Source organism: Malus domestica, chromosome 12 (assembly GCF_042453785.1).
Source record: "Malus domestica chromosome 12, GDT2T_hap1".
In the NCBI taxonomy this organism is placed as follows: domain Eukaryota; kingdom Viridiplantae; phylum Streptophyta; class Magnoliopsida; order Rosales; family Rosaceae; genus Malus; species Malus domestica.
Window position 1 is genome coordinate 26596777 of NC_091672.1, and position 27090 is coordinate 26623866.

The following is a 27090-nucleotide window of genomic DNA, read 5'->3' on the forward strand; positions in this document are numbered from 1 at the left end:
GTATTAATTTTTAAAAATAGGAGCGTGAACTTGCAAACTCCTTGCATGCTAAATTTGTATTAATTTTTAAAAATAGGAGCTTGAACTTGCAAACTCCGAAAAGCTTGCCCCGATCAACCCATCAAACTAGTTTTTCTCAAGTTCTAGAGGTTCTGGATTGAATCCGAAATAGCTATGTAAACAACAAATAGATAGCTGCAAGACAACAAGACTCGGGAATCACTCGTAAAATACACGTAAAATAGGATTTGTGAATAACATCATGTGAATGTACCAAAACCCAGCTGTGTCATCTGTGAAGTTAGTAATATTTCGTCGAAGTGCCAAAATAACAGGTGCACTCAATGCCTAGCCATGTATCGGCCTCAGAGATCTATGTCTATCAGTCACCGGAAACATAGCCCTTGCTTTCGTAATACCTTTTCTCGCTTGCTGCCTTTTTCTCGTTACGTTTCTGCAGGAAAAGAAATAGTGATAAGCCATACGTTTGAAGCATGCTAAGTAGAAATCAAAACGATATCAAGTAAAACAATAGTCAAACATAAAAATGCTTTATATTTAGGGAACTGTTATTAGCATTCCAAAAATATCATTCTACACTCGTCACATGTGTATTTTTCTTTCTAATTATAGGAAGTTTGGAGTGCTAAATAAAATTTTTGGAGTGCTAACAACAATTCCCTGTATTTATAATGTTTGAAATTTTCATTATAAATGACGGGTCCAAATTCGAACAATAGTATTGCAAGGAAACTCAGGTATAGGGGAAAACCTGGTATGCTTCATGATTGGATACAATCCTTCTAATTATTGTGGAAGTGGTGATATCAAGCGGGCTTTCCAAAACTTTGAAGATGCCTAAATTGATTGGGACTTCATATGGGTTGCCTTCTTCCTGCCAAACAAAAAAAAAAGTGTAACTAACCAATGCATCTTGGCGGCTCCAGAATTAAGCTAATGAAGTAAAGACATCAGCATTAGGAACTTGTTTTGCAATTTACCTTTTCAAAGTTGCTATTCTCTGCTACCGTTCCATGGACCACTAAGGAGATGTTAAAGGTTGTGAGCTGCAGCAACAAGATATTCCATGAGGAATTATATAATACAAGTGTGAGCACTGTTTTAAACAAGTCAAGTTCACAAAAATATGGAAAGTACTAAAACAAGATTACGGGTAGACCCAAATTCTAGTTCAATTAACACTAATGCTGAGGGAGAAAAAAAAGAGACTATAACCAACTTCAAGAATAAGAAAATTTTGCGATGAGAAAAACAACCAGAAGAATACAGGAAAAGCATGAAGGCTGACTAAATACATAATGAAGCAAATTCAGTACAAATTAGAAGACAAGCTCACCATGTCTTTTGAGATTACCCATGGAGCACCAATTATAACCTCATCCACATGGCGGCAAGCCAAAACACTTAGGCTTCTTTCGTGAAGGTTCATTATTGGGCGATGTGCTCCTCTGTTAGCACTGTAATGCAAATATTAGATAAAGCTATTACCTAGTGGGTTTTGAAATACAGTATAAGAGATGGAAGTAAAAAAAGGATGTGTACTTGGAAGTAAAACAAAATACCCTAATCAGAGGTTGCAAGAATAAATGAACATCTGTAAGAGATGGAAGTTCATGAACTGAAAAAAAAAGGTCGTACCCAGTGCACAAGGCTCCCGCTTAACGCAGGGTCTGGGAGAGGTGAATGTCGGCTAGCCTTACCCCCATTTATGGGGAGGCTGCTCCCAAGTCTCGAACCCGAGACCTACCGCTCATGGGCGAAGGCACTTGCCATCGCACCAAGTGCGACCTCTCATGAACTGAAGTATTGGTGAAATTTATATAAAGATAAGTTGCTTCCCAGGAATTAGAAATAATCCACATATATGGTGAGAGCAAAGTTGTGTTTTTATGTAACACCAAAATGCACACAAGGTAGGGAAAAGGGCACCAACCGTAAAGGTAGATTAAGTAAATCAACTTTCATGAAAGATAAACTGATACTCAGCCAATTTTTTCAAAGTGGTGACCAGTGACAAGGTTCTATCGCAACTAGTATGCTACTGAAAACCCATTCAATGAGAAAACCTAGAACAATAGGTACAAAATTGACTTACGGATTAATTTGTTTTTCATGTGAAGAGATAATATACACACACGTGTGTGGAAGTCACTACTATTGGATTTGATTTTTCTATTATGGTCAAACTATATATGGTTCTAAAGTAGACCCAAATGATTAAAGGGTTACTGGTCATAGAAATTGACATGTGAGAGTGAGAGTAAGATGGAGATGATACCTGACAGTCTGATCAGTGTGTATTCCAACAAGAAGAAAATCCCCAAGCTCTCGTGCTTTCCTTAAGATCTATATGAAAAAGATGGCCATGTAACCAAAAGGTCAGTTTTTTCTCCCTCAATAGCTTATCAAATCTAAAGTAAAAATTGGAAAACAAAAGAAAAACAGACAAGAAGACCGTAATGGCATGAATATAGTAGAATGAACAAAAAAAAAAAAAAATCCCACGTCTAACAACAATGGTGCAGATATAATGTGTAATGTGTCTGTGTTGTGTGTTTAGGTTTGTGTGTGTGTGTGTGTGTGAGAGAGAGAGAGAGAGGTGGCAATTTTCAGGAATCAGATCACTCTAAATAGAGTAAAGGATACTGTAAGAGAGTAAAGGATAAATATCATGTGAGCAAACTCATCCACATTACCTCCACATGTCCAGCATGGAAAAGATCAAATGCACCATCTATATAAATTATGCGCGCATCCGATTCAGGCCCCTGCAGTCAGGCATAAACCACTAAAAAGTGACAAAGTAGTAATGCAATGCCAGAGTGTGGCACTTAAAATAAGTATATGTGATAATGTGACGTAGAAATCAAGTTTTGTCTTTCCCCTTTCATCTCCCTTGTTTATAAAGAGACGAACTTCGGAATCTAAGTGAGGGATTGAATACTAAAAGTTGCTCCACTTCAAACAACCAGCAGAGAAACAGTTACGGAGACAACATTACCTTTCCATTTGAAAACTGAACAATTCTTCGAGATGTCGGTAGGAAATGAGACACACGGGTTCCACTTCCAGACCCACCATCTTCAAACTTCTGGCTGTGACCGTGGCTGAATTGTCTTTGCAAGGAAGAATGCTGTTGGATTTCACTAACAGATCTCTCTCTTACACAGAGAAGCATACGACCTATACACAGCATTAGCAAATAACGAAGTTAGACTAACAAAAACAACTGTAATTCTATACAGAACATAAGTATTCATTATTTAATCAGCTCCAATGCTAGAAATAGAACTAACCAACAATGTCGGTGCTGGAAACGCCTTCTGTCCGCTTGATCTGCTTGTAGCGACCGGCCTTCTTCGCAAGAGCATAAGCATCAGTACCATCAGGAAGCACACATGGGTCATCTCCATGAATGATATAGTCAATATTGTATTCATCAAACAGCTTCTTCATGAACTCTTCGGTTATGGCATAAGGTGCATCTGGAATCACCTCATCAACCCATTTCACAGCATTAACCATAATCATCCTAATTAAGACAACTAATTAGGATTAACCACACGTTCACATAATGCCATAACCCAAAATTTCGAATCTAATCAGCTCCATTAACACAAAAAGTCGGTACCTTTCGTTGAGAGGAGTCACAGGGGGGCCTTTATTGACGATGATTTCGGCGTCGCTGACGACCCCAACGACCAATTGGTCGCCCAGAGCGCGCGCCTGACGGAGGGCGTTGCAGTGGCCGTAGTGCATCATGTCGAAGCAGCCGTCCATGTAAACCCGCACGGGTCTGTTCTTCTTCCTCCGCCATCGAAGTCCCAGAGGAAGCTGAGGTCCGCCGCGTTCTTGTGAACCCAGAAGCGACACCCCGACGCCGACCCCCACCGCCACCACCGCCCCACCGGCGAGACACGTGGCCAGAAACCTCGCCCAGCTTCGCGCGTTCTCTGAGTTCCCATCTTCCAAACCCATCTCGCAGCTTCCGAAATTTCCCAAATGAAATCAAACGAAAGTGATAGCTTCAGTTATTTGATACAACCCAACATTTCTTTTCGGGTATCGAATCGGGAAATCGAATAAAGTCGGGCACTTTCTGATTTGCAAATTGTTGGGTTTGGTTCGGGGTTCCCCTCACTTTTCTCTCCCACGCTCAATTTTCTCACTTTTTCTTTTTCTTGTGCGGCGGGTGATTCTTGGTCTGGGGCTGCAGTCCAACTCAAAGTTTTGATTTTTATTGGGTCAAACAGATTCTGAGTTGGACTTTGTTAAGCCCATTTTTCTTTCTTCAAAATTAAGTTAGTTGCGCCAAAAAAATTAATTGAGTAAATTTTGTAAGTTATTATTGATTTTTGGCATTTTATTCAAAATAGTTCGGAGATTGATATAACTCTTCATTTTGATAGCAGTGGACTGAGTTTGTCCACCATCAATCATTTTAGTCATTCGTTAAATATCTTTGTTTCTATAAGGACCAAAATAATAGGAATATCCTTAATTTAGCAAACAATATATCAAAATGATTTAACAAAATTTGAGAGTATTTTTAGTATTTTGGTCTTATTTAAAGGAGCATTCTCACGGAATGATTAAAAGTCATTTTGGCTAAAAAAAAAAACCTTGAATTTAGTCTACTTTGTTGATTGATCCATTCACCAATTATCAACATGAATTTATTTGTATAAAATTTCATTCACCAATTATCAACATCAATTTATTTTTATTAAATTGCGATAAATGTTATCACAGATCATCTTTTCATCTCTTCTTCAAATTCGTAAAGATGTTTTAAAAAGACAATGAAAAAAGTGAAATATAAAAAAGGAGATGAGGAGTGGAGATTTGAAAGAGGTAGAATCCTACTCCAATTTTGTAAACTTGCACTAAACCAGATGAGTTGAAATACAATTAACTTAAAAGTTTAAAAATAACTGCATCGGTGAGTGGAGGGTGGTGGGCGGTGGGCCGGTGGCGTGGACTTTACTACTCTCTGTTTCGTTTATTCCCTTTCAAATTCCGTTATTCCACCGCAACTCCCCTCTTCCTCTTCCTCTTCCTCTTCCTGCCGACGAACTCAGAAAGCTAGAGAGAGAGAGAGAGAGAGAGAGAGAGAGAGAGAGAGATCGCCTTGGATTGGTCTTGCTCACAAGCAACCATGGCTTCTACGGAGGGTATAGTACCAATAACCAGGGCTTTTCTCGCGTCCTACTACGACACGTACCAATTCCCCGCTCTCTCAAACGACGTCGCTCGCCTCTCCTCCGAGATTCGCTCCTTCACCGCCGATTTGCTCCACCACTCTCCGGCGGCTCAAGGTCATCGTGATTTCAAAACCCTCTTGAAAATTTTACATATTTTTGCTAAAGTGATCGTCTTTTTTCAAATTTTTTTTCTTGCAATTTATAAAATTTCAGTATTTTGGAGAATGAATGAATAAAACGGGTGTGGTTTTTAGGCGAGGAGAGATTGTTAGTGAGTGAATTGGAGAGTGAACCGCCGCACAAAGTCGACGAAAACATGTGGAAGAATCGAGAGCATATGGAGGAGATACTGTTTTTGCTTGAAAAACCCCATTGGCCTCAAACTGTAAGTCTAAGCTAAGTTAATGTAAGCGGTTTTTGCTGCGAAAGATGCTGCCTTTTCGTTGTTTTTTAATTCGTGTTTGGTTGGGCAGCTTCGAGAGCAGTCGAGTCCTGATGATGCTGAACTTGCTACTGTGATTGATCGCCTCCGCCAGAAATTTCAAACCAGTTTGAAGACACTGGAGTCTTTCCAAGCGAAAAATTCCGAACGTGTGTTCAACACGGGTTAGTTCCCTATCGCTTGCCCGTGTTGTGTTTAGATGAGGTATTCGTGAATCTGCTTTGATCATAATGGAATTGCTGAATCTGCCTGCAGTTATGACTTACATTCCTCAGGATTTTCGGGGGAGGCTCATCAGACAACAGCGGGAGCGTTCAGAGAGGAATAAGCAAGCAGAGGTTGAAGCTTTGGTTAGTTCTGGGGCAACTATACGTGAACGTTATGCTCTCTTGTGGAATCAGCAAATGGAGAGGTGAGACTCCTTTCGTTTGGCAGTCAGGTTAAAAGCAACATGTGCTCCACCTTACGTTCTACTTGGCCGAAAAACTTTTCAGGAGGAGACTGTTAGCGCAGCTTGGTTCTGCAACTGGTGTCTACAAGACGCTTGTCAAGTACTTGGTTGGGGTTCCACAGGTATGCTCCTCTACGCAGTTGCTTGCCACATTATTCGCTGGGTTTGCCTACTACTCCATATCCACTGCTGGGTTTCGACCCGAATGTCCACTGCTAGTTTGTTCATTGGCATGGTTAATGTTCTTAATGTCGTGATAAATACTTAACAATTTTACTTGCCTATCTGCTTAGATTTCTCGTTCTGCATTTGTATGTGTCAGTGAGGTGGTTATTCAATGGAGCTTCTATTTATATTATTTGTAGATGAACTTCAAAAGTATGTTTTATTGACTCCATGTGTTGGTAACTGTTCCTGCGCTTCCTTTTGGGTGCAGGTTCTACTTGATTTTATTTGCCAAATAAATGATGATGATGGGTAAGATTTTCGTGGTTGTAGTTTAATTGCATTTTCTATGGTAAATTAATGTCTCATACACTTATTGTATCCTTCATTAATAGGCCCATGGAAGAGCAACGGCAACGTTATGGACCCCCTTTATACAGCCTTACAACTATGGTGCTTCTTATACGACTCCTTATTTCGCTGTCTTGGGGGCGCTTTGAGAATAGAAAATTGTGAGAATCTTTTTATCTTTGGCTTTTATGTTCAAGATGTAGTTCTATTTATCTTTACGGTGACTCTTTTATTTTATGACTTGGGCAGAAAGAAGCCAGAGTTAGCTGTCTTGGAAGAAGCTGTTGATGTCTACACCACTGAGTTTGAAAGGTTTATTACGTTCATCAGGTATTACTCCTATCAATTTATATACCCCTTCCTTTCGCTAAGGTTTTGATTTGACTATCCTTTTGATCCATAAAAAGGTGTCGAGGTAAAAAATTGCTAATCATGGTTGCTTGTGTATTACACGCATAATAGAACTCGCACACTTGAAAACCCAAAATAAAGCTGTGTTGTCTTATTGGGCTGCAAGCCTGTTTTTCCTTTGTCCTGCTGCTAGGTTGTGCTATATCAATTTACATATGCATTTTTTTTTTCAGTGAGGTCTTTGCAAATTCCCCCTTTTTTATCCCAGCAGAGGTTGCGGGCGCATTAGAAGGAAGGTGAGGCACTGAAGCTCTAAACTATCTTTTGTAATTTTGAAATAAGAACTTTTGCTAATTTCTTCTGTATAGGAATAATGATGATTACCAAGAGACGAGTGTTCCAGCTGGGAAAACTCATGAGGTCTGTTTATATATCTTGTGATACTTGTTCTTTTTCCTCATGACTGAAGATGCTTTGTGTTCACATGCATGTGTGTAAATCTATTGATTTATTTCTTAACAACGCTGGCCGTTTAACTATTACCCCAGCCGGTAATAAATGTGGCTTCATTACTCTTATAGGTTTTATTGGCTGTGGATGCGATAAATTCATATATTGCTTGGGATTTCTCGCTTGTACAGGGGAAGATAAACTTGGTATTGTTCCTAAACGTTGTTGGTCATATGTTGTTTACTTAAAGTTTTTACAGTGTAAATTCCATATTGAGATTTATGTTTGTTGGTCAGGATATTGGATTTAGTGTCGAGTACACAAATTCTTCTGGGGAAAAATCTGTAAGTTTAACTATGATGTCTCCGTTGTTAATTACTATGTTTACTTTGGTCTCCTCCTCTTCAACCTTTGTATTGTTGCTTCCTTTTTCACTTTCTCATTTCTGTTTCTAACTTAATTCTTTTCTTGTAATTACTTTGGGGCATTGCTGGTTTTACCACAGCTCATTTTACCTTACCGACGCTACGATTCTGACCAAGTAAGTTTTGCTATTTCGGGCTTTTTGTGGTGTTAGATCATTTGTGATATTAAATGTCCTGGCCTCAATATGAGTGTTCGTTTACAGGGAAACTTCTGCACATGCGAGGCTGGAATCTACAAACTGATTTGGGACAATTCCTATTCAAATTTTTTTAAGAAGGTGCGCAGACATGTTTCGGTATCTTCTATATATTCTTATTTTGTTCTACTACGCCAGTTTACGTATTCTTGCTTGAAAACGACTGGGCCTTAGATGCTACTTGAAAGCTTTACTTTGAAGTTTGAACCGTTAAGTTTTGTTGGATCATAACTCATTATCAACAGAATTGGCGTCTTTTCCATATATTCTGTTACATTTATATTCAATCATCGTTTGTTACCGCATATAGTGGCTGCCAAGTCTCCATCTCTACAAAAGTAGCTAAGGTAGTCAGATGACTTTAATATGAACTTGAGAGATCGAAAGTGAAATCTGACCATTTTTCAATCTTTATCATGAACTGACGCTCCGATTAGAAGATGCGACTATGGGACAGAGGTTCAGGGCCGAAGGGGTAGAGGAAGACCTAAGAAAACTTTGGAAGAGACTCTAAGAAAAGACTTAGAGTACTTGGATTTAACGAATGACATGACACAGGACCGAGCACAATGGCGTTCTAAGATTCATGTAGCCGATCCCACTCAGTGACTTGGATTTTCCAAGTCTCCAACCGAGAAGTTTTCCTCACTCAGGAAATTAAGGGAACACTACCTCAACCTACATGCTCCACTCACAAAGCTCCAACAAAAGAAAATTCAAAGAACTTAGAGAAGAAGGCTTTGGTGTATTTAACACAATACGTTGAAATGAAGGAAAGCTTATTTATTGATATCCCCGATAAGCTACAAATATGTACATATACATGAGTCAAAATAAACAAACAAGAGAGAGCCTTCACAAAGGTTGCTTAGGAGAAGTCGCAGCAGTCGGTAGAGCCCCAGAAAGAGAAGGCACCGGAGGGGGATCATTCGGAGCCTCAGTACTGGACAGAACCCTAGAAGGAGGCATCAGAGGTTGATCATTTGGAGCTTCATTACGCGGTACAGCCCCAGAAGACGAAGGCAATAAATGCCTTTGGAACAAACCCACAAATCTCTGATGATCAAGTAAAACCTGACCATCAGATTCCTTCATCTGGTCCAGCTTCCTCTTCATGTTTGTAGCATAGTCATGTGCGAGACGGTGCAACTGTTTATTCTCATGCTTGAGCCCTCTAATCTCCTGTTTGAGACTCATCACTTCAGCCGCCAATGATTCAACTTGGCGGGTTCGAGCAAATAGGCGTTGGGCCATATTAGACACAGAACCTGCACACTGAACACTGAGAGCCAGAGAATCCTTAACAGCTAACTCATCAGATCGTTTGGAAAGTAGTCTGTTATCTTTGGGAGTGAGAAGGTTCCTGGCCACCACCGCAGCGGTCATATCATTCTTCATAACGGAATCCCCAACGGTAAGAGGACCAGTAGGGGAGACGAAGGATGGGCGCCATATGTTGTCTGGAGAAGGCGGGGCTGCCTCTTCAACAAGGTTCAAGTCAAAACGACGGTCGGAGGGGCCAGACATTTTCAAAGGTGTTGAAGAGAGAAGAGGTCGAACAAATCAAGATCTTAGAAGTGTAAGAATGGAGCTTCTACTGGGGGAGATTCAAGTGTGCTTTGGAACTTAATGCCAGCCCCTATAAAAATCTGCACTCGACGGAGCTTCAGAAATCGAAGAGGCGCCTGCTCAGAAATCGAAGAGGCGTTTGCTTTCTCAAAAGCTGGGCTGCTCAGAGACCACGAGGGTCGATCTCAGAAATCGAAGAGGCGTCTGCTTTCTCAAAAGTTGGGCTGCTCAAAGACCACGAAGGCCGATCTCAGAAATCGAAGAGGCGCTTGCTTTCTCAAAAGTTGGGCTGCTCAGAGACCACGAGGGCCGATCTCAGAAATCGAAGAGGCACCTACTTTTCCAGCCTTGGCAGCACCTGTCACACGCACACTCAGCTTTGCGGAAATTATGGGCATTCTGTCGAAGACTTCTGGTGAAGTAGAAAGCACATGAGTCTTACTGTTCAATCACCCACTTCCCACACGCAATAGTAGCTCATGTGTATCACAGATAACTTTGCCAAAGTTCTCTGCCAAAGTTGAGCACGTGAAGCTTGCAGCTTCCACTACATCGCTCTGACCAAGACGGGTAAAAGAATAGCAAAGAAACAGCACTAACAAAGTTTAGACACATAAATTTTGAAGGTCTAGCTACCCCATATTATTACCCACAAGGGTAAAGGAACAGTATCACTGCTGGATAATTGGAAAGTCCCTGTGTGTCAACCTCTGTGCTTCGTGGCAAGGTAGACTAGCAAACATGCCCAACCTTTACTCACATTCGAGAAAACACTCCCAACAAGATTGCTTGCTCCAAAATCGAAGAGGCACCGTCCTCCGAATCTCGAGAGCCAGACTCCCAACATGACTACTTTCTCAAAAATCGAAGAGAGGGTAAAGGAACAGTACCATTGCTGGATAATTGGAAAGTCCCTGTGTGTCAACCTCTGTGCTTCGTAGCAAGGTAGACTAGCAAACATGCCCAACCTTTACTCACATTCGAGAAAACACCCCCAACAAGATTGCTTGCTCCAAAATCGAAGAGGCACCGCCCTCCGAATCTCGAGAGCCAGACTCCCAACATGATTACCTTCTCAAAAATCGAAGAGACACCGCTCTCCGAATCTCGAGAGCCAGACCCCCAGCAGGATTGCTTTCTCAAAAATCGAAGAGACATCGTTCTCCGAATCTCGAGAGCCAGATCCCTGATAGGATTGCTTGTTCGAAAACCGAAGAGGCAACACTTTCCCAACTACAAGAGCCGGATCTCCTTGGATAAAGCTGTCTGTAATCTTCACACGCAACATCATTTTTCCACATACCACAGACCACTTTTTCAAAGTGCTCTGACAGGGTAAAGGAATAGCATTACTACTTGTTGTTAAGGAGACTCCTATATATGTCAACCTCCATCCCCAACGGACAGACAGACCTGCAAAAATGCTCAACCCTTCCTCATATATGAGAGGGCACTCTCAACGAAGCCTTTCGAAATATTCAGCTTTCTTTCCCCCCGATAATACCTCTGCAAACAAGTTATACTAGAGCAAGAATATCTCATATCATCAGGGTTAAAAGCAAGAGTATCCCATATCATGCTTTTTCCCTGTCTTTTCCTTTGGCCTTGTTCTTACCTGCAAGACAAGGAGAAAGAGAGCAATCAGTCAGCACTTGGAATCAAGCTTCCAGCCAGGAACTGACTGCCTGGAACTTACTTACCTGGCATTGCTCTCGAGTACTCATCTTCAACATCTTATGCTTCCAGGGAAGATACCGCATCTGCCTGAGGAACAGATAGGGCAAGTGAGAAGGATACAAGGAAGCATGTGGAGACAAGCGTAACAGCACACGTGCCGATACATCCATTACTCTGTCAAAGCAAAAGTATCCCATATCAGTAGGGTCGAACGTACTCTAGATTTGATGGACTTGTTTTGACCCTCAAATTCTTCAGTCGGCCTTATACTCTGGAGGAAACCAGAAAACCCTCCAGCTCAGTTCAAGAATAAGCCTGTGGAAAGTTACTTCTTCAAAAGCAAAAGTATCCCATATCATCTCTTCTCATTTTTCTTCTCTTTATCCTTCATGCTGCCTGCAAGATAGGGAGAATGTGAACAATCAGCCGGAGCTCTGATTGCTTACCTTGTCTGTCACCTCTTTCAGCAAATCCCCTAGCTCGGCAACTTGAGGGACTCCTACTACATGGTTTGTATCGCGCTTGACCAAGCCTGAAACTACAAGTAAGCTTCAAGTGAAATTGATACATTACCTTGTGCATCTCCACCAGTTAAAGATACCACCCCTGGATGGAGGAAGAGTACTTCCAGAGAAGATGCCACATCTACCTGTGAGACAGATAAGGCAAGTCAAGACGATACCACATTCCGATACTTAGAAGTTTCGTGATTACGAGATCATTCTCCCACAATATTTCCTAATGTCATTTGTACTAAATCATTCACCTGTACTCACTAAAGGAAAGCTTGAACCTATGTACTTGTGTAAACCCTTCACAATTAATGAGAACTCCTCTATTCCGTGGACGTAGCCAATCTGGGTGAACCACGTACATCTTGTGTTTGCTTTCCTATCTATATCCATTTATATACTTATCCACACTAATGATCGGAGCAATCTAGCGAAGATCACAAAAAGCGACCGTTTTCGCTACCTAGGATATATCGTGCAAGAGAACGGAGAATTAGAGAGATCTCAACCATAGAATAGAAGTTGGATAGATGAAGTGTAAGAGTGCATCCGGCGGGTTGTGTAACCGTCGTAGGCCACTGAAGCTCAAGGGAAAATTTTATAGGACGGCAATAAGGCCAGCGATGTTGTATGGCACAGAATGTTGGGCGGTGAAGCATCAACACGTACACAAAATGGGTGTGGCGGAGACGAGGATGCTTCGTGGGATGTGTGGGCACACAAGAAATGATAAGATTGGAAATGAGGATATTCGAGGTAAAGTAGGAGTGGCCGAAATTGAAGGAAAGATGAGAGAAAATCGGTTCCGGTGATTTGGACATGTGCAAAGAAGGCCTACTGATGCTCCGGTTCGAAGATGTGACTACGGGACAGAGGTTCAGGGCCAAAGGGGTAGAGGAAGACCTAGGAAAACTTTGGAAGAGACTCTAAGAAAAGACTTAGAGTACTTGGTTCTAACGGAGGACATGACACAAAACCGAGCGCAATGGCGTTCTAGGATTCATATAGCCGACCCCACTTAGTGGGAAAAGGCTTTGTTGTTGTTGTTGTTGTTGTTGTATCATGAACTGATCGCATTTGAATTCTACATGCATCATTGTTATCTTTTGGTACCCGTTTTGAGCCGATGTTTCTTGTTTGGTACGTCCAATATGGGAATTTTCTTACATTTTTATCCTTTCATCTTCTGGAACATAGGTTCTGCGCTTCAAGGTAGATTGCATACCGCCAGTTGCAGAGTCGGTGCAAACTGCGAACGAGGTTGAAGAATGAGTGTTGTTGCATCTGCGCAGATTGAAGAGTGGACGTTTTAACTTCATGCCGCATGGATGCTCGCACTTTTCCGTCAGCATTGAATTGTATCACGTTATTCATTTCGTTTTTTTTACGTTGCATCATCAGGGCATGCGATGGTTGGATGGTGCACAGAATGTTGTATTATAAATCCTTCGTATATTACATATCTGCCCGACAGCCAGTTATCGAAAATTCAAGTCCATCAGCAAAATTCCGTGACCATTTATTTGTCGAAAATTGTAACCGAAAAGTTTTGAAGTGCCGAAAAAGTCCGTTCCTTTCTTTGCGCATCACCATTTACAGAGAGGGGAGCATTTGCTTATCTGCAAAAGGGCAGAGGGAGTCCCACTTGATTTCTTTATTTCTGTAAAGGCCCGTTAAAAATTTGGCTTTCAGTGACAACTATTGTCTCATGACTAAAGGTACAAAATATTGTGATTAAAACATTTAGTCACGAAAAAGATCTATAAATGAGACTGAAGCCTCCGTGACTAATTGATTTGTCACCAAAACAACACATTGACTAACTAAAAAGGTGTTAGACCATCTCAAATTTCTGGGTTAAAACTTAAAAATTTTAAGCCAGAAAATTTAGGTTTTAAACCTTTATGGGTTAAATTTTTAGCCCGCTATTATTAAAAAGTGAATTTAGGATAATTTTTTTCTTAAAGTATCTTTTTTTTTAAATATGTAGGCTATCATAATTTAATTTTATGAACATTTTAACCTTAAAATATTTAGATTCCGATAAATATTGAAAAAGGAGAAATTAGGTTTATATCCTTCTTTTTGTTACTCCATTGATTAAAATCCTTTTCATTTTTAATTTTTTATCAAGGTCCTTGGTATTAATAACATCATTAATTATTTGAATAATAAAATATTTTTATTTTTAAATATATTCCTTTAGTGTTAAAAATGTTACAATTAGTATGTTTATATTTATGGCTAAATTTTTTATCATGTATTTTTATTTTTAGTTTGTACCTATTTTTAATTTGCAAATATTTTTTTTTAATTTGTACCTATTTTCTTTTCATTTTTAATTTGTACTCATATATTAGTTTCTTTTTGTGCCCATATTTTTTAAAGGTTTATTTTTGTTTGTACCCATGTGTATACCGTCACGTGACATTGTATATTTAATCAATGATAGAAAAATTACATATGGTATATTTATGTTTTATGCCTAAACTTTGTATCATATATTTATATTTTTAGTTTGTACCCACTTTTAATTTGCAACATTTTTTTTTAAATTTGTAGTATTTTCTTTTTAGTTTTATTTTGTACCCATGTATTAATTTCTTTTAGGGCCTATATTATTTAAAAATTCATTTGTACTCATAATTTTTTAATCTTTTATATGTACCCTAATTTATTTATAATGTACCCATTCTTCTTTATTAATGTACATATGTGTAATGAACCAATTTTTTTGTAAAATGTACCAATTTTTTTAACACTATGGATACATTCTTTTGCCATTTATTATTTCTTATTTTTACATAGTTTTTATCCATTTATTCAATCAAAATGTTTGAATTCTTTTATTGTAACTGTTTCTAATAGTATTATTGTCACAGCCCGTCCCGGAATTATTAATTCCGAGGACGTGGAATTACAAAAATGACCTCAAACGGGATTAAGGTGCGTAAATTCGACATTAGTTTTACCTAAAGTTCCTAAACTATTGTTAATTAGAATATTAATTAGTGTTAGGAACTTAAACTAGGACTTAGATTTACATTTCTATGTATTAATTTTGTGTTTGGGGGTTTAGGTAGGGCCTCACACCCTAATTCCCTCCCCATTTCCCGTATACTGTCACTCTCTCTCTTCCTCAGACACTCACTCTCTCTCTCTCCCTCTCGAACGTACAAGCAACCACCAAAACCACCCAAAACTTCTACCATCGTCAGATTTAAGGCTACCATTGCATTCCTGAGGACTCCACGATCACGTAGGGTTTCTAAAGATCCCATAATGTGTACTGTTCACGAGCTTTGAATTGGTTGTGTTTTAGGCCAAACTAAGCTCACAATGAGCTTTAGGAAGTCCCAAGGAAGCTCGGAGTGTGTCGTTTGGAAGTTTTGGACGTCGGAATCACCTAGTTCGACGTTTGGCCGATTTCTTGAAATTTTGGAAGGTATGATCCCGTGGTTTTTAGTGCTTAAAACCATTCCATCGTGGTTCTACATGTTAAGGGCTTCGATTTGGTATAAAATTCGAGAAAAATGGACGAAAAACGTGTGAGAATAGTTAATTTGAAAAATTCCTAGTTTTCCGGTGACCGGAGTCCGGCGAGAGACCATCAGAGAAGAAACAGGAATATTCTGTTAGTTTTAACGGAATATTCCTAACGGCGTTAACGGTACCGTTAGGTTTTAACGGAATATTCCTGACGGCGTTAACTGACGCCGTCAACATGCAACGCACGTGGCCGCGCGTGGGGGCGCGTAGACCCGTGCCCAATTCGGCGCGTGGGGGCGCGTGAGACGTAGAAAAATTATTTTAAAAATAGTACGATGCTCGTGAGGTTGTGTAGATCGCGTTAGAGTATTTATTTGTCAAAATTGAGCATCGTATGAGGAATTAATTGCCTAGTTTCGTTTATGCGCTTTAAATGACGTTTTATAGTTGTTTCGCATATAGGTGAGACTTATAGCGAGGACGAGCACATCCAGGGGCGTCAAGGGGGTTACGACCCGGCAACATACCAGTGAGTGGGCATTGCTTTCTATATATATACCTATATACTCGATTTCCCCAGAAATCAACTTAAATGAAAAGTATGTTGAAATGAGATATGAAATATAGTTTGGTTTGCCATGCATAGAATTTCATGAATATTATGAATTGTTAAATGATGCATATATGTGAAATGGTGCTGTGGACGCACAGGTGAGTATCAGGTGAGTATTATTACTGTTATGATGATGTTGAGATATGTTGAGCTCATAAACTGCACCTTGGTATTAGTGCTTATATTATTCACCCTGCATCGCACGCTCACCTTGGATCCAAGTAGATGCTAGTCGTACAGACCACTAGGGGTGGTTCCGACATGCCAGTCGTATAGACCATTAGAAGGGTTCCGACTGGTAGGTGACCTTAGATTATGTGCACAGATGATTGATGAGAGAAGCACTAGAGCGTAACATTAACCATTAAGTCGTATAGACTACATTAGATAGTTCCGACTTATGTGCAGTGTAATGCCGTACAGGTCATACTAGGTGACTCTGGCTAGATGAGATTTTGAGCTCTAGATTCAGCCGTACAGGACCATTGCAGGGTCTCCGGTTGATTTATCTTTCCACCTGATTTATGTTAATGCATTCATACTAAACTGTTGAATTTGATATGGCACATTTTCTATTGAATCTGTTATGAGATTGATGATTGAGATGGTTGAGATATATATGTTTATATACTATTTTTCTGGGAAAGTATACAGGTTTTCAAAGAGGGGTTATAAATGTGGATTTATGAAATGTTTTGGAAAAGCTTTATTTTCGCCCACTCACGTTTTCTGTTTTGCGCCCCTCCAGGTTCTAGTTGAGGCGTTGGTGGCCTACGAGGACTTCTTTGGCGTTCTGACAGACTAAATAAATGTAGGATTCACCCGAGGGTGTTGTAAATTAATTATGGTCCTACTTGACTGCACCTAGACGCTTATGCTCTGTTTATGTGTGTTTAGTACACTCTTATGCACATAGAATACTAGGTTGTTAATAACTGCAATTAGTGGTTTTTGTTGGTTCGTATTTTGTTATATTATCGTTTCCGCCTGCACTTATGGTTACGTCACGCTCACGTGATGGCCAACACGTCCTAATCTTCGGGTTAGGGTGTGTCAGTTTGGTATCAGAGCATAGGTTGCAGTCCTGTATAACTAGTGAATTCTTCTATTGATTTTTTTATGTCTTCTGTCAGAATTATGCCGCCTCGTAGAGAGCCTCGCCGTGCTGCTGAGCCTAATTTCCCCGATATAGCCCAATTAGGGGAAGCAATGGCTCAGGCTTTTAAGGCTAATATCCGTCCTCCTCAGAGAACGCTCGTAGAGACGATGTATAATCTGAAATTGGATACCTTTGAGGGAAATGAAGGTTATGAGGGGGCAGAAAAGTGGTTGGATCGGATTGAGCAGACTTTTCAAGTAATGCGGAGTCAAGGGAACCTACCTGAGAATAGATGGGTCGAGACTACCATTTGGTTTTTAAGCCGAGAGGTTGCAGTTTGGTGGAGTAATGAAACTAATTTTCTGGCACCTGAGATGGTGCAAGATTGGGGCACATTCAAGGGAATATTTAAGAAAAGATTTGTTCCTCCAGAGTACATTGATAGTAAGAAGCAGGAGTTCACCCAATTGAAGCAAAGGAAGATGTCGGCGGGTGAATACTACAGGAAGTTTACAGATTTGTCTCGTTATGATCCGGACGTGGCTGCTAATCCAGTGGAAATGCTTCGTCGATTTAAGTTGGGATCAAAGAAGAGATGGCGAACATTTGCTAGCGCACTTCCTTGTGCTAATTATCATGAGTTTTCTGAAATTATGGTTCGGATGGAGGAGTCCGAGAAATTTCCTAGTGATAGTGATGAAGAGGAAGATAAGAATGGTGGCAACCAGAGGAATGACGGCAAGGGTAAAGGTATCTCCTTTCAAGGACCCCGTAAGACGCAGAATTTCAAGAAAAGTGGAATGAGTTCGAGTTCTTCCAGTGGTGGATTTAGTGCCACAGGTCCGAGGAAAGGAGGTGGTAGGTTTGGTAATGGACCTAGATTTCCTAGTCAGAGAAGTTTTGTTGGTACTGGTGGTTCTGGTCCTCCGTTATGTCGCCGTTGTAATTTCCGACATCATAGGGAATGTAGGAGAAGCAGTGGTGCATGCTTTACATGTGGTCAGGCAGGACATCGAGCTGCACAGTGTCCCCAGAGTCAGCAGAGGCCCCAGCAGCCTGTTATGCCAGCTCCAGTACCGACTCAGCAGAACTTAAATTCAGGCAGTTATGGCCAGTTTGGTCGTGGTGGTGCTTATCACTATCAGGGTGATGCTGCTCCTTATGCTCCGGGACAGTATCAATATTCCCAGGATCCTTATTTTCAGAGTGGATATTCTCAGGATCAGGGAGGTTATACTTCATATCCGTCTATGCCAGCTAGCGGATTTCAGTGGTATCAGGGGGGTCGGCCCTAACAGAGAGGGGTTTCTGCTAGTAGTGCAGGGCCGTCTAGGCAGCCTGCCCAGGCAGGTCAAGGACGTACTCATCAGGGACGAGGTAATCAGAGTGGCAGAGGTCGTGGAGGACGACAACCAGCTCAGGGACGTGTTAACCACATTTCGCTGCAAGATGCTCAGAACCATCCAGACTTGATTATGGGTACGTTGAATGTTCTTGGTCATTTTGCTAGAGTTTTGATTGATTGTGGTGCTACGCACTCTGTGATTTCTCATACCTTTGCTCAAATGACACAACCTCATCCTTCACCTCTAGGGTTTGATTTAGAGTTTGCTATGCCTAGAGGGAATAAATGTTATGTTGATAGTTTTTATCCTGGGTGTCCAGTGATGGTAGATAATGTAGTTATGCCTGCTAATCTTATCCCGTTAGACATCGTGAATTTTGATGTGATTTTAGGGGTGGATTGGTTGCATTATAATCGCGCCCATATAGATTGTTACGGGAAATCAGTTACTTTTCTTCGTCCTGGACTACCCGAGGTTACTTTTGTGGGTGAAAGAAGTGGGGTGAGGCATGGTGTTATTTCCTTCATAAGGGCAAAGAAGTTGTTATTCAAGGGTTGTCAGGGATACTTAGCACATGTGGTTTTGAATGATGTTGCTCCCAGTAGTGTGGAGGAAGTCGGAGTAGTCAGACACTATCCTGATGTGTTTCCAGATGATTTGCCTGGATTGCCCCCAGATAGATGTGGAGTTTTCGATTGATTTGCTTCCAGGTACAAACCCTATCTCCTTGACTCCTTATAGAATGGCACCAGCGGAATTAAGAGAGTTGAAAATTCAATTGCAAGAATTAATTGATAAAAGTTTCATTCAGCCTAGTTCTTCACCTTGGGGAGCTCCGGTGTTGTTTGTGAGAAAGAATGATGGAACTTTGAGATTGTGTATTGATTACAGGCAATTGAATCGGGTAACGATTAAAAACCGTTATCCCTTACCTCGTATAGATGATTTGTTTGATCAGCTCAAAGGTGCCTGTGTGTTTTCTAAGATCGATTTGAGATCTGGGTATTATCAATTAAAGATTAAAGATGAGGATGTTCATAAAACGGTTTTCAGGACTCGTTATGGGCATTATGAGTTTTTGGTTATGCCATTTGGATTGACTAATGCCCCTGCAGCTTTCATGAGATTGATGAATGAAGTATTCCAGGAATATCTCGACAGGTTTGTTATTGTTTTTATTGATGATATTCTGGTATACTCTAAGTCGAAATCAGACCATATTCGACATCTTAACTTGGTGTTAAGGAAATTGAGGGAACACCGATTATATGCCAAGTTTAGTAAATGTCAGTTTTAGCTGAATCAAGTGGCATTTTTGGGACATGTGGTATCAGCCCAAGGAATTCAAGTGGATCCTCAAAAAATAGCAGCAGTGGAAAGTTGGGAACAACCTCGAACCGTCACTGAGGTGCGGAGTTTTCTTGGCTTGGCAGGTTATTATCGACAGTTTGTTCAAGACTTTTCTATGATTGCCTTGCCATTAACGAAGTTAACCAGGAAGGATGTTAAGTTTGAGTGGGATGATAGTTGTGTGAGCAAAGTTTCCAGCAGTTGAAATATTGCCTTACTCATGCATCGGTGTTAATGTTTCCTGATGATAATGGTAACTTCGAGATCTACAGTGATGCTTCTTTGAATGGTTTGGGTTGTGTTTTGATGCAGCATAGTAGAGTGATTGCCTATGCTTCTAGGCAGTTGAAGACTCATGAAAGGAACTATCATACTTACGATCTTGAGTTGGCAGCTATTGTGTTTGCTTTGAAGATTTGGAGACATTATCTCTATGGCGAGAAATGTAAGATCTTTACAGATCATAAAAGTCTTCAGTACCTTTTCACGCAGCATGATCTTAATCTTCGTCAGAGAAGATGGTTAGAATTGTTAAGTGATTATGATTGCACGATTGAGTACCATCCGGGTCGTGCAAATGTGGTAGCTGATGCTCTGAGTAGGAAACCTCAAGGGAGACTTAATGCTTTGTATGCCAGCCGTGTTCCTCTTTTTGCAGAGTTGAGATCTACTGGAGTAAAGTTAGAATTGGAAGAGCAAAGTGAAGCTTTTCTTGCCAATTTTCAAGTCAAGCCAATTTTAATTGATCGGGTGCTTGCAGCTCAATTGTTGGATGAAGAAATCCAAGAGTTGGTCAGTTTAAGAAAGAAAGGGAAGAAGAAATATCTCAGGATCCGAGGATCAGATGGTATGCTTATGAAAGAGAACAGGATGTATGTGCCAAATAATGAGGGACTAAAGAAAGAAATTTTGGATGAAGCACATTGTTCGGCTTATGCTATGCACCCAAGAGGAACTAAAATGTATCATACCATTCGACCATTTTACTATTGGCCGGGTATGAAGAGGGAAATTGCAGAGTATGTAAGTAGGTGTATTGTTTGCCAGCAGGTTAAGGCTGAAAGAAAGAAGCCGTTTGGAAGATTGCAACCACTCCCCGTTCCCCAGTGGAAATGGGAGAATATAACGATGGATTTTGTGTATAAGCTGCCTCGTACACAAAATGGTTTTGATTGCATTTGGGTGGTTGTAGATCGACTTACCAAATCAGCACATTTTATTCCAATAAGGGAGAAGTGCCCTTTAAGTAAGCTGGCTAAGTTATTCATATCGAAGGTTGTAAAGTATCATGGTGTCCCAGTGAATATCATTTCTGATCAAGATCCAAGGTTTACTTCTAAGTTTTGGATAGCTTTTCAAGAAGCTTTGGGCACTAGATTGCTTTACAGTACAGCTTATCACCCACAGACAGATGGTCAGTCAGAGAGGACTATTCAGACGCTCGAGGATATGTTGAGATCCTATGTGATGCAATTTGGTGATTCTTGGCATGATCGCTTGGATTTGATGGAGTTTGCCTACAATAATAGTTTTCATTCGAGTATTGGAATGTCTCCATTTGAAGCGCTTTATGGTAAAGCTTGTCGTACGCCATTATGTTGGTCAGAGGTCGGTGAAAGAATACTTGAGGGCCCAGAGATTATGGATGAGACTACTCAGAATATTCAGGTAATTAAGTCTAACCTGAAAGTGGCCCAGGATAGGCAAAAGAGCCTAGCGGATCGACATACGACGGATAAAATGTATAATGTGGGCGACTATGTATTTATGAAATTATCGCCTTGGAGAGGGGTGGTTCGATTTGGAAAGAAAGGAAAGCTAAGTCCCAGGTACATTGGACCTTATGAGATCACTGAGAGGATTGGTGAAGTTGCCTATAGGTTGGAGCTGCCTCCAGAGTTGTCTAAGGTACATAATGTGTTCCATGTCTCGATGCTTCAGCATTATGTTTCAGATCCTTCACATGTGATTCCTACTCAACCTTTGGAAATTAATCCGGATTTGACGTATGACGAGGAACCAGTGACTATACTGGATTGGAAAGATAAGGCTCTAAGGAATAAGACAGTGAGCTTGGTAAAAGTATTGTGGAGGAACAATGCAGCGGAAGAAGCTACATGGGAGACAGAAGAACGGATGAGAGATATGTATCCGAGGCTATTTTATGAGTATTGATGGTTTGGTTGGTGGCTGGAATTTTGGGGACGAAATTCTATAAGGAGGGGAGATTGTCACAGCCCGTCCCAAAATTATTAATTCCGAGGACGCGGAATTACAAAAATGACCTTAAACGGGATTAAGGTGCGTAAATTCGACATTAGTTTTACCTAAAGTTCCTAAACTATTGTTAATTAGAATATTAATTAGTGTTAGGAACTTAAACTAGGACTTAGATTTACATTTCTATATATTAATTTTGTGTTTGGGGGTTTAGGTAGGGCCTCACACCCTAATTCCCTCCCCATTTCCCGTATACTGTCACTCTCTCTCTTCCTCAGACACTCACTCTCTCTCTCTCCCTCTCGAACGTACGAGCAACCACCAAAACCACCCAAAACTTCTACCATCGTCAGATTTAAGGCTACCATTGCATTCCTGAGGACTCCACGATCACGTAGGTACCAATTTAAGGTGAGTTTTACTTCGAAAACCCTAGTTTCTAAAGATCCCGTAAATGTGTACTGTTCACGAGCTTTGAATTGGTTGTGTTTTAGGCCAAACTAAGCTCATAGTGAGCTTTAGGAAGTCCCAAGGAAGCTCGGAGTGTGTCGTTTGGAAGTTTTGGACGTCGGAATCACCTAGTTCGACGTTTGGCCGATTTCTTGAAATTTTGGAAGGTATGATCCCGTGGTTTTTAGTGCTTAAAACCATTCCATCGTGGTTCTACATGTTAAGGGCTTCGATTTGGTATAAAATTCGAGAAAAATGGACGAAAAACGAGTGAGAATAGTTAATTTGAAAACTTCCCAGTTTTCCGGTGACCGGAGTCCGGCGAGAGACCATCGGAGAAGAAACAGGAATATTCTGTTAGTTTTAATGGAATATTCCTAACGGCGTTAACGGTACCGTTAGGTTTTAACGGAATACTCCCGGAATATTCCTGACGGCGTTAACTGACGGCGTCAACATGCAACGCACGTGGCCGCACGTGGGGGCGCGTAGACCCGTGCCCAATTCGGCGCGTGAGACGTAGAAAAATTATTTTAAAAATAGTACGATGCTCGTGAGGTTGTGTAGATCGCGTTAGAGTATTTATTTGTCAAAATTGAGCATCGTATGAGGAATTAATTGCCTAGTTTCGTTTATGCGCTTTAAATGACGTTTTATAGTTGTTTCGCATATAGGTGAGACTTATAGGGAGGACGAGCACATCCAGGGGCGTCAAGGGGGTTACGACCCGGCAACATACCAGTGAGTGGGCATTGCTTTCTATATATATACCTATATACTCGATTTCCCCAGAAATCAACTTAAATGAAAAGTATGTTGAAATGAGATATGAAATATAGTTTGGTTTGCCATGCATAGAATTTCATGAATATTATGAATTGTTGTATGATGCATATATGTGAAATGGTGCTGTGGACGCACAGGTGAGTATCAGGTGAGTATTATTACTGTTATGATGATGTTGAGATATGTTGAGCTCATAAACTGCACCTTGGTATTAGTGCTTATATTATTCACCCTGCATCGCACGCTCACCTTGGATCCAAGTAGATGCTAGTCGTACAGACCACTAGGGGTGGTTCCGACATGCCAGTCGTATAAACCATTAGAAGGGTTCCGACTGGTAGGTGACCTTAGATTATGTGCACAGATGATTGATGAGAGAAGCACTAGAACGTAACATTAACCATTAAGTCGTATAGACTACATTAGGTAGTTCCGACTTATGTGCAGTGTAGTGCCGTACAAGTCATACTAGGTGACTCTGGCTAGATGAGATTTTGAGCTCTAGATTCAGCCGTACAGGACCATTGCAGGGTCTCCGGTTGATTTATCTTTCCACCTGATTTATGTTAATGCATTCATACTAAACTGTTGAATTTGATATGGCACATTTTCTATTGAATCTGTTATGAGATTGATGATTGAGATGGTTGAGATATATATGTTTATATACTATTTTTCTGGGAAAGTATACAGGTTTTCAAAGAGGGGTTATAAATGTGGATTATGAAATGTTTTGGAAAAGCTTTATTTTCGCCCACTCACGTTTTCTGTTTTGCGCCCCTCCAGGTTCTAGTTGAGGCGTTGGTGGCCTACGAGGACTTCTTCGGCGTTCTGACAGACTAAATAAATGTAGGATTCACCCGAGGGTGTTGTAAATTAATTATGGTCCTACTTGACTGCACCTAGACGCTTATGCTCTGTTTATGTGTGTTTAGTACACTCTTATGCACATAGAATACTAGGTTGTTAATAACTGCAATTAGTGGTTTTTGTTGGTTCGTATTTTGTTATATTATCGTTTCCGCCTGCATTTATGGTTACGTCACACTCACGTGACGGCCAGCACGTCCTAATCTTCGGGTTAGGGTGTGTCAATTATAATGAGGGATTTTAAATTTATAGGATTATAAATCTCATAAAATATCAAACAATTAATGTCAAAACTATAAAAATATAAATATTAATAGTAATATAATGAGGTGTACAAAGTCAAGGGACTTTGATCAAACTTTGAATACCATTAAGGTTTTAATCAAAGAATGTTAAGGATTAGGGACCGCATTGGTAACAACGTCCTTATAATAACTAATAAGTATTTAGTCACAAGCAATCTTCATGACTAAAAATCTTAATAACAACAACCTTATATAACGAAAGCTCTATTAGTCACAAGAAAACTAATGATTAAAAACAAATTTATCACTCACACATGTTTTTCATGACTAATATATTTAGAAATATCATCAACGAACGACAGAGAACTAACATCAAGCTAATCTCAACAAAGCTGGTTCGTACATATAGGAGCTTCCAATTCAGTTCTCAAATGTCAAATATGGAGAAAAGCTTCAACAACAATCTCTAAAGCTGCCGCACTTGAGTCAGAGAGAGAGCTCAGGAGCTGCTGCTGCCGTATTGCTGCTGTATTCTTAAGTTTGGAGATGCATTAACTAAACACTGAAAAATATTCACCCACCATTAGTCTTCAAAGTGAATCATACTTGTAGTTGAGGTAGTAAACTACCCTACCCAGGCATGCAAATTAATTAAGAAGAATTAAATATTTGAATTAGAAGATCAAATATATATCCGTGTATCTGTAACAAGCAATACTTTCAAAAAAAAATTCCCCCGGAAATAAAGAATAAAAAAAATAAAGACAACTGTGGAACAAGAAAAACCAAACAAAAAATAAGCAGTGAAACAAACCTTTGTGTATGTACATAGGTGGACAGTGAGAATCTCCCCTTGAGGAAATCATGGAGATATTATAGTGGAATCAGTCAAATGTAATTTTCCTTCCAACACATCTCTCTTTCAATAATATTGCAAAAATACATTATATAATTTGCGTGGATCAGTGTATGGCCACATCATAGATCAATCAAATCGAACACGAAAGTGATCTTATCAAAACTTATATGAGAGAGAGAGAGAGATAGAGATGGGACTGGAGTTATTGAAAGGGCATGGCATATCATGGCATGCATGACTCTGTGTGCTTGCTAGCTTTTTGTAGATGAATTATGAATATCTTTGCTAAGAAGAACAGCCAGCGGCAAGTTTTGGCCTATGCTTTGAACCACATTCTAAATTTGATGTAAAATTGAAATGGATGCCTTTGTTGTGTTGTTAATGTTCGAATGTTTTGGTACAAACTTAATTTGTGTCTTTTTTCTATCAACTGCAGATTATCGCCTTCTGCATCAATATTTTTAACCTATATAATGTGTGCAATGCTTTATACATCAATATCATCCATGTGACCTGCCTCAGTTTTTGATCAATCGCTTTAACAATATTAACATGACAATGTGACATTGCCTGTGCTGCCCATGCCACACCGCTCCCTTTCATGAATTTTGATCCATCTTTCCCCACGTGACGAAAGAGATATATACAAAATTGTGTACAATCCGTTATATGCAAGAGTTATATTCTCTTCACATACCAAACAATATTATAACACGAGTAATCGATCTACTACATCATGGAAAGTTAACTTAACTAATCTAAATTGTAAGGAATGAAATTCGAACTCACATGCATCAGCTCTAGTCAGTATAACAACGCATACGGAACAAGAACTAATGGAAGCGAGATTGGGTAGCTGAAACATCAAATATTCCAGCTCTCCATTATGTTTCTAGGGTTTGAATGGAAGTCTTCATTGGTCAACATGTTACTTTTAGAGGAGGGTGTATGCAGCCAAACGTGTCTTTTCAAAGGCCAAGAGTTATTTGAACAAAAAAAGAGAGTTATAATTGGGTAATTATTGGTATCAAAAGCTGGACGAGATGTTTGATGTGGTTTAAGTTACAGCGTTCATACACAAAAGCTGAATGCATGGAAGTCTTAGTACACTTGTGGGGTAAAGATTAGGGCCCATCTCGTTTTTGTTGTCACCTTTGCAATTATACGTAGAAATTATATCAAAATAAATCACTACACCTTTCACTTCTTAATGTAATCAATTTTCATAACGACAAGATAAATTAAACACACAAAATTAACACACAGAGAATGTGTTACTTTTGTACGGCCAAATAATAACATTTTTTAATATGTAATGTGTAATTTAGCTAGTTGCATGGCATATTATCGTACTAGCACCGCACTAAAGAAATAGGATACTCGTTGCACACAGTAACCTGTACTGTAGTCTTTTCTAAAAAGATTGTGAATCAAAATCTTGCTATAATAAATTAGTTCTGAGTTTAGTGATATTTATCCAAGCTTAACTCTACCAAATCATAATCCCTACATTGGTTGCGGTCTGGGGATTGAGTTTGTGACTAGGGGTTCGAACTATTTGAGAGGTGAAGATGCTAAGACCATCTCCAACCGAGAGTCCAGAGGGTCGAAAATGGTCCGAAAACCGTCTCCAACCAAGAGTCAAGGCAAAGGGCTCGTGGACTCCACTAGACAAAAAATGCCAAAGGGCCAATCAACCAGCCCCGGCCTGGGCCAGGATTCAAAAAACCAACAACTAGCCGTTATTTTTATTTTTTTTTATTTTATTTTTTTACAAATTTTTTAAAATTCTATTTTTTCTTATATAACTTCTTAAGCCATTATACAACATTAAATTAAATTAAACAATATGAAACAACATTAAATGACATTAACCAACATAAAAATTATACAACATAAAAAAAACATTTAATAACATGAAATTTAAACAACATTTTTAAAAACATTT

General features: G+C 39.9%; 2 protein-coding genes across 2 annotated transcripts; one reads left to right on the forward strand and one right to left on the reverse strand.

Moving 5' to 3' along the window:
• Nucleotides 1-231: 231 nt before the first annotated feature.
• Nucleotides 232-4263, reverse strand: LOC103421924 (ethanolamine-phosphate cytidylyltransferase-like). The gene is made up of 9 exons (XM_008359971.4): nucleotides 3653-4263; nucleotides 3318-3553; nucleotides 3023-3204; nucleotides 2718-2789; nucleotides 2300-2367; nucleotides 1358-1478; nucleotides 1002-1067; nucleotides 773-895; nucleotides 232-454 (listed from the first exon to the last, which is right to left on the reverse strand). Exons 1-9 carry the CDS (start codon nucleotides 3997-3999, stop codon nucleotides 383-385), a joined length of 1287 nt encoding a protein of 428 aa, XP_008358193.2. The 5' UTR covers nucleotides 4000-4263; the 3' UTR covers nucleotides 232-382.
• Nucleotides 4264-4842: 579 nt separating this feature from the next.
• Nucleotides 4843-13303, forward strand: LOC103407763 (uncharacterized). Its single transcript, XM_070809529.1, has 15 exons — nucleotides 4843-5339; nucleotides 5480-5610; nucleotides 5699-5831; nucleotides 5923-6079; nucleotides 6162-6240; nucleotides 6555-6595; nucleotides 6679-6795; nucleotides 6884-6964; nucleotides 7219-7281; nucleotides 7354-7405; nucleotides 7567-7641; nucleotides 7732-7779; nucleotides 7941-7976; nucleotides 8064-8138; nucleotides 13013-13303. The coding sequence occupies exons 1-15, from the start codon at nucleotides 5180-5182 to the stop codon at nucleotides 13085-13087; spliced, it is 1323 nt and encodes a 440-aa protein (XP_070665630.1). The 5' UTR covers nucleotides 4843-5179; the 3' UTR covers nucleotides 13088-13303.
• The last annotated feature ends 13787 nt before the right edge of the window (nucleotides 13304-27090 follow it).

Bases quoted from the DNA above. Each gene is read 5' to 3' on its own strand.
- LOC103421924 (XM_008359971.4), bottom strand. From the start codon at position 3,999: ATGGGTTTGGAAGATGGGAACTCAGAGAACGCGCGAAGCTGGGCGAGG. The intron at 2,368-2,717 runs GTAATGTGGATG...TTTTTCATATAG, and splicing joins TCCATGCTGGACATGTGGAG to ATCTTAAGGAAAGCACGAGA. The intron at 896-1,001 runs GTAAATTGCAAA...TTTGTTTGGCAG, and splicing joins AGAATAGCAACTTTGAAAAG to GAAGAAGGCAACCCATATGA.
- LOC103407763 (XM_070809529.1), top strand. From the start codon at position 5,180: ATGGCTTCTACGGAGGGTATAGTACCAATAACCAGGGCTTTTCTCGCG. The intron at 6,596-6,678 runs GTAAGATTTTCG...CTTCATTAATAG, and splicing joins CAAATAAATGATGATGATGG to GCCCATGGAAGAGCAACGGC. The intron at 7,977-8,063 runs GTAAGTTTTGCT...GTTCGTTTACAG, and splicing joins GACGCTACGATTCTGACCAA to GGAAACTTCTGCACATGCGA.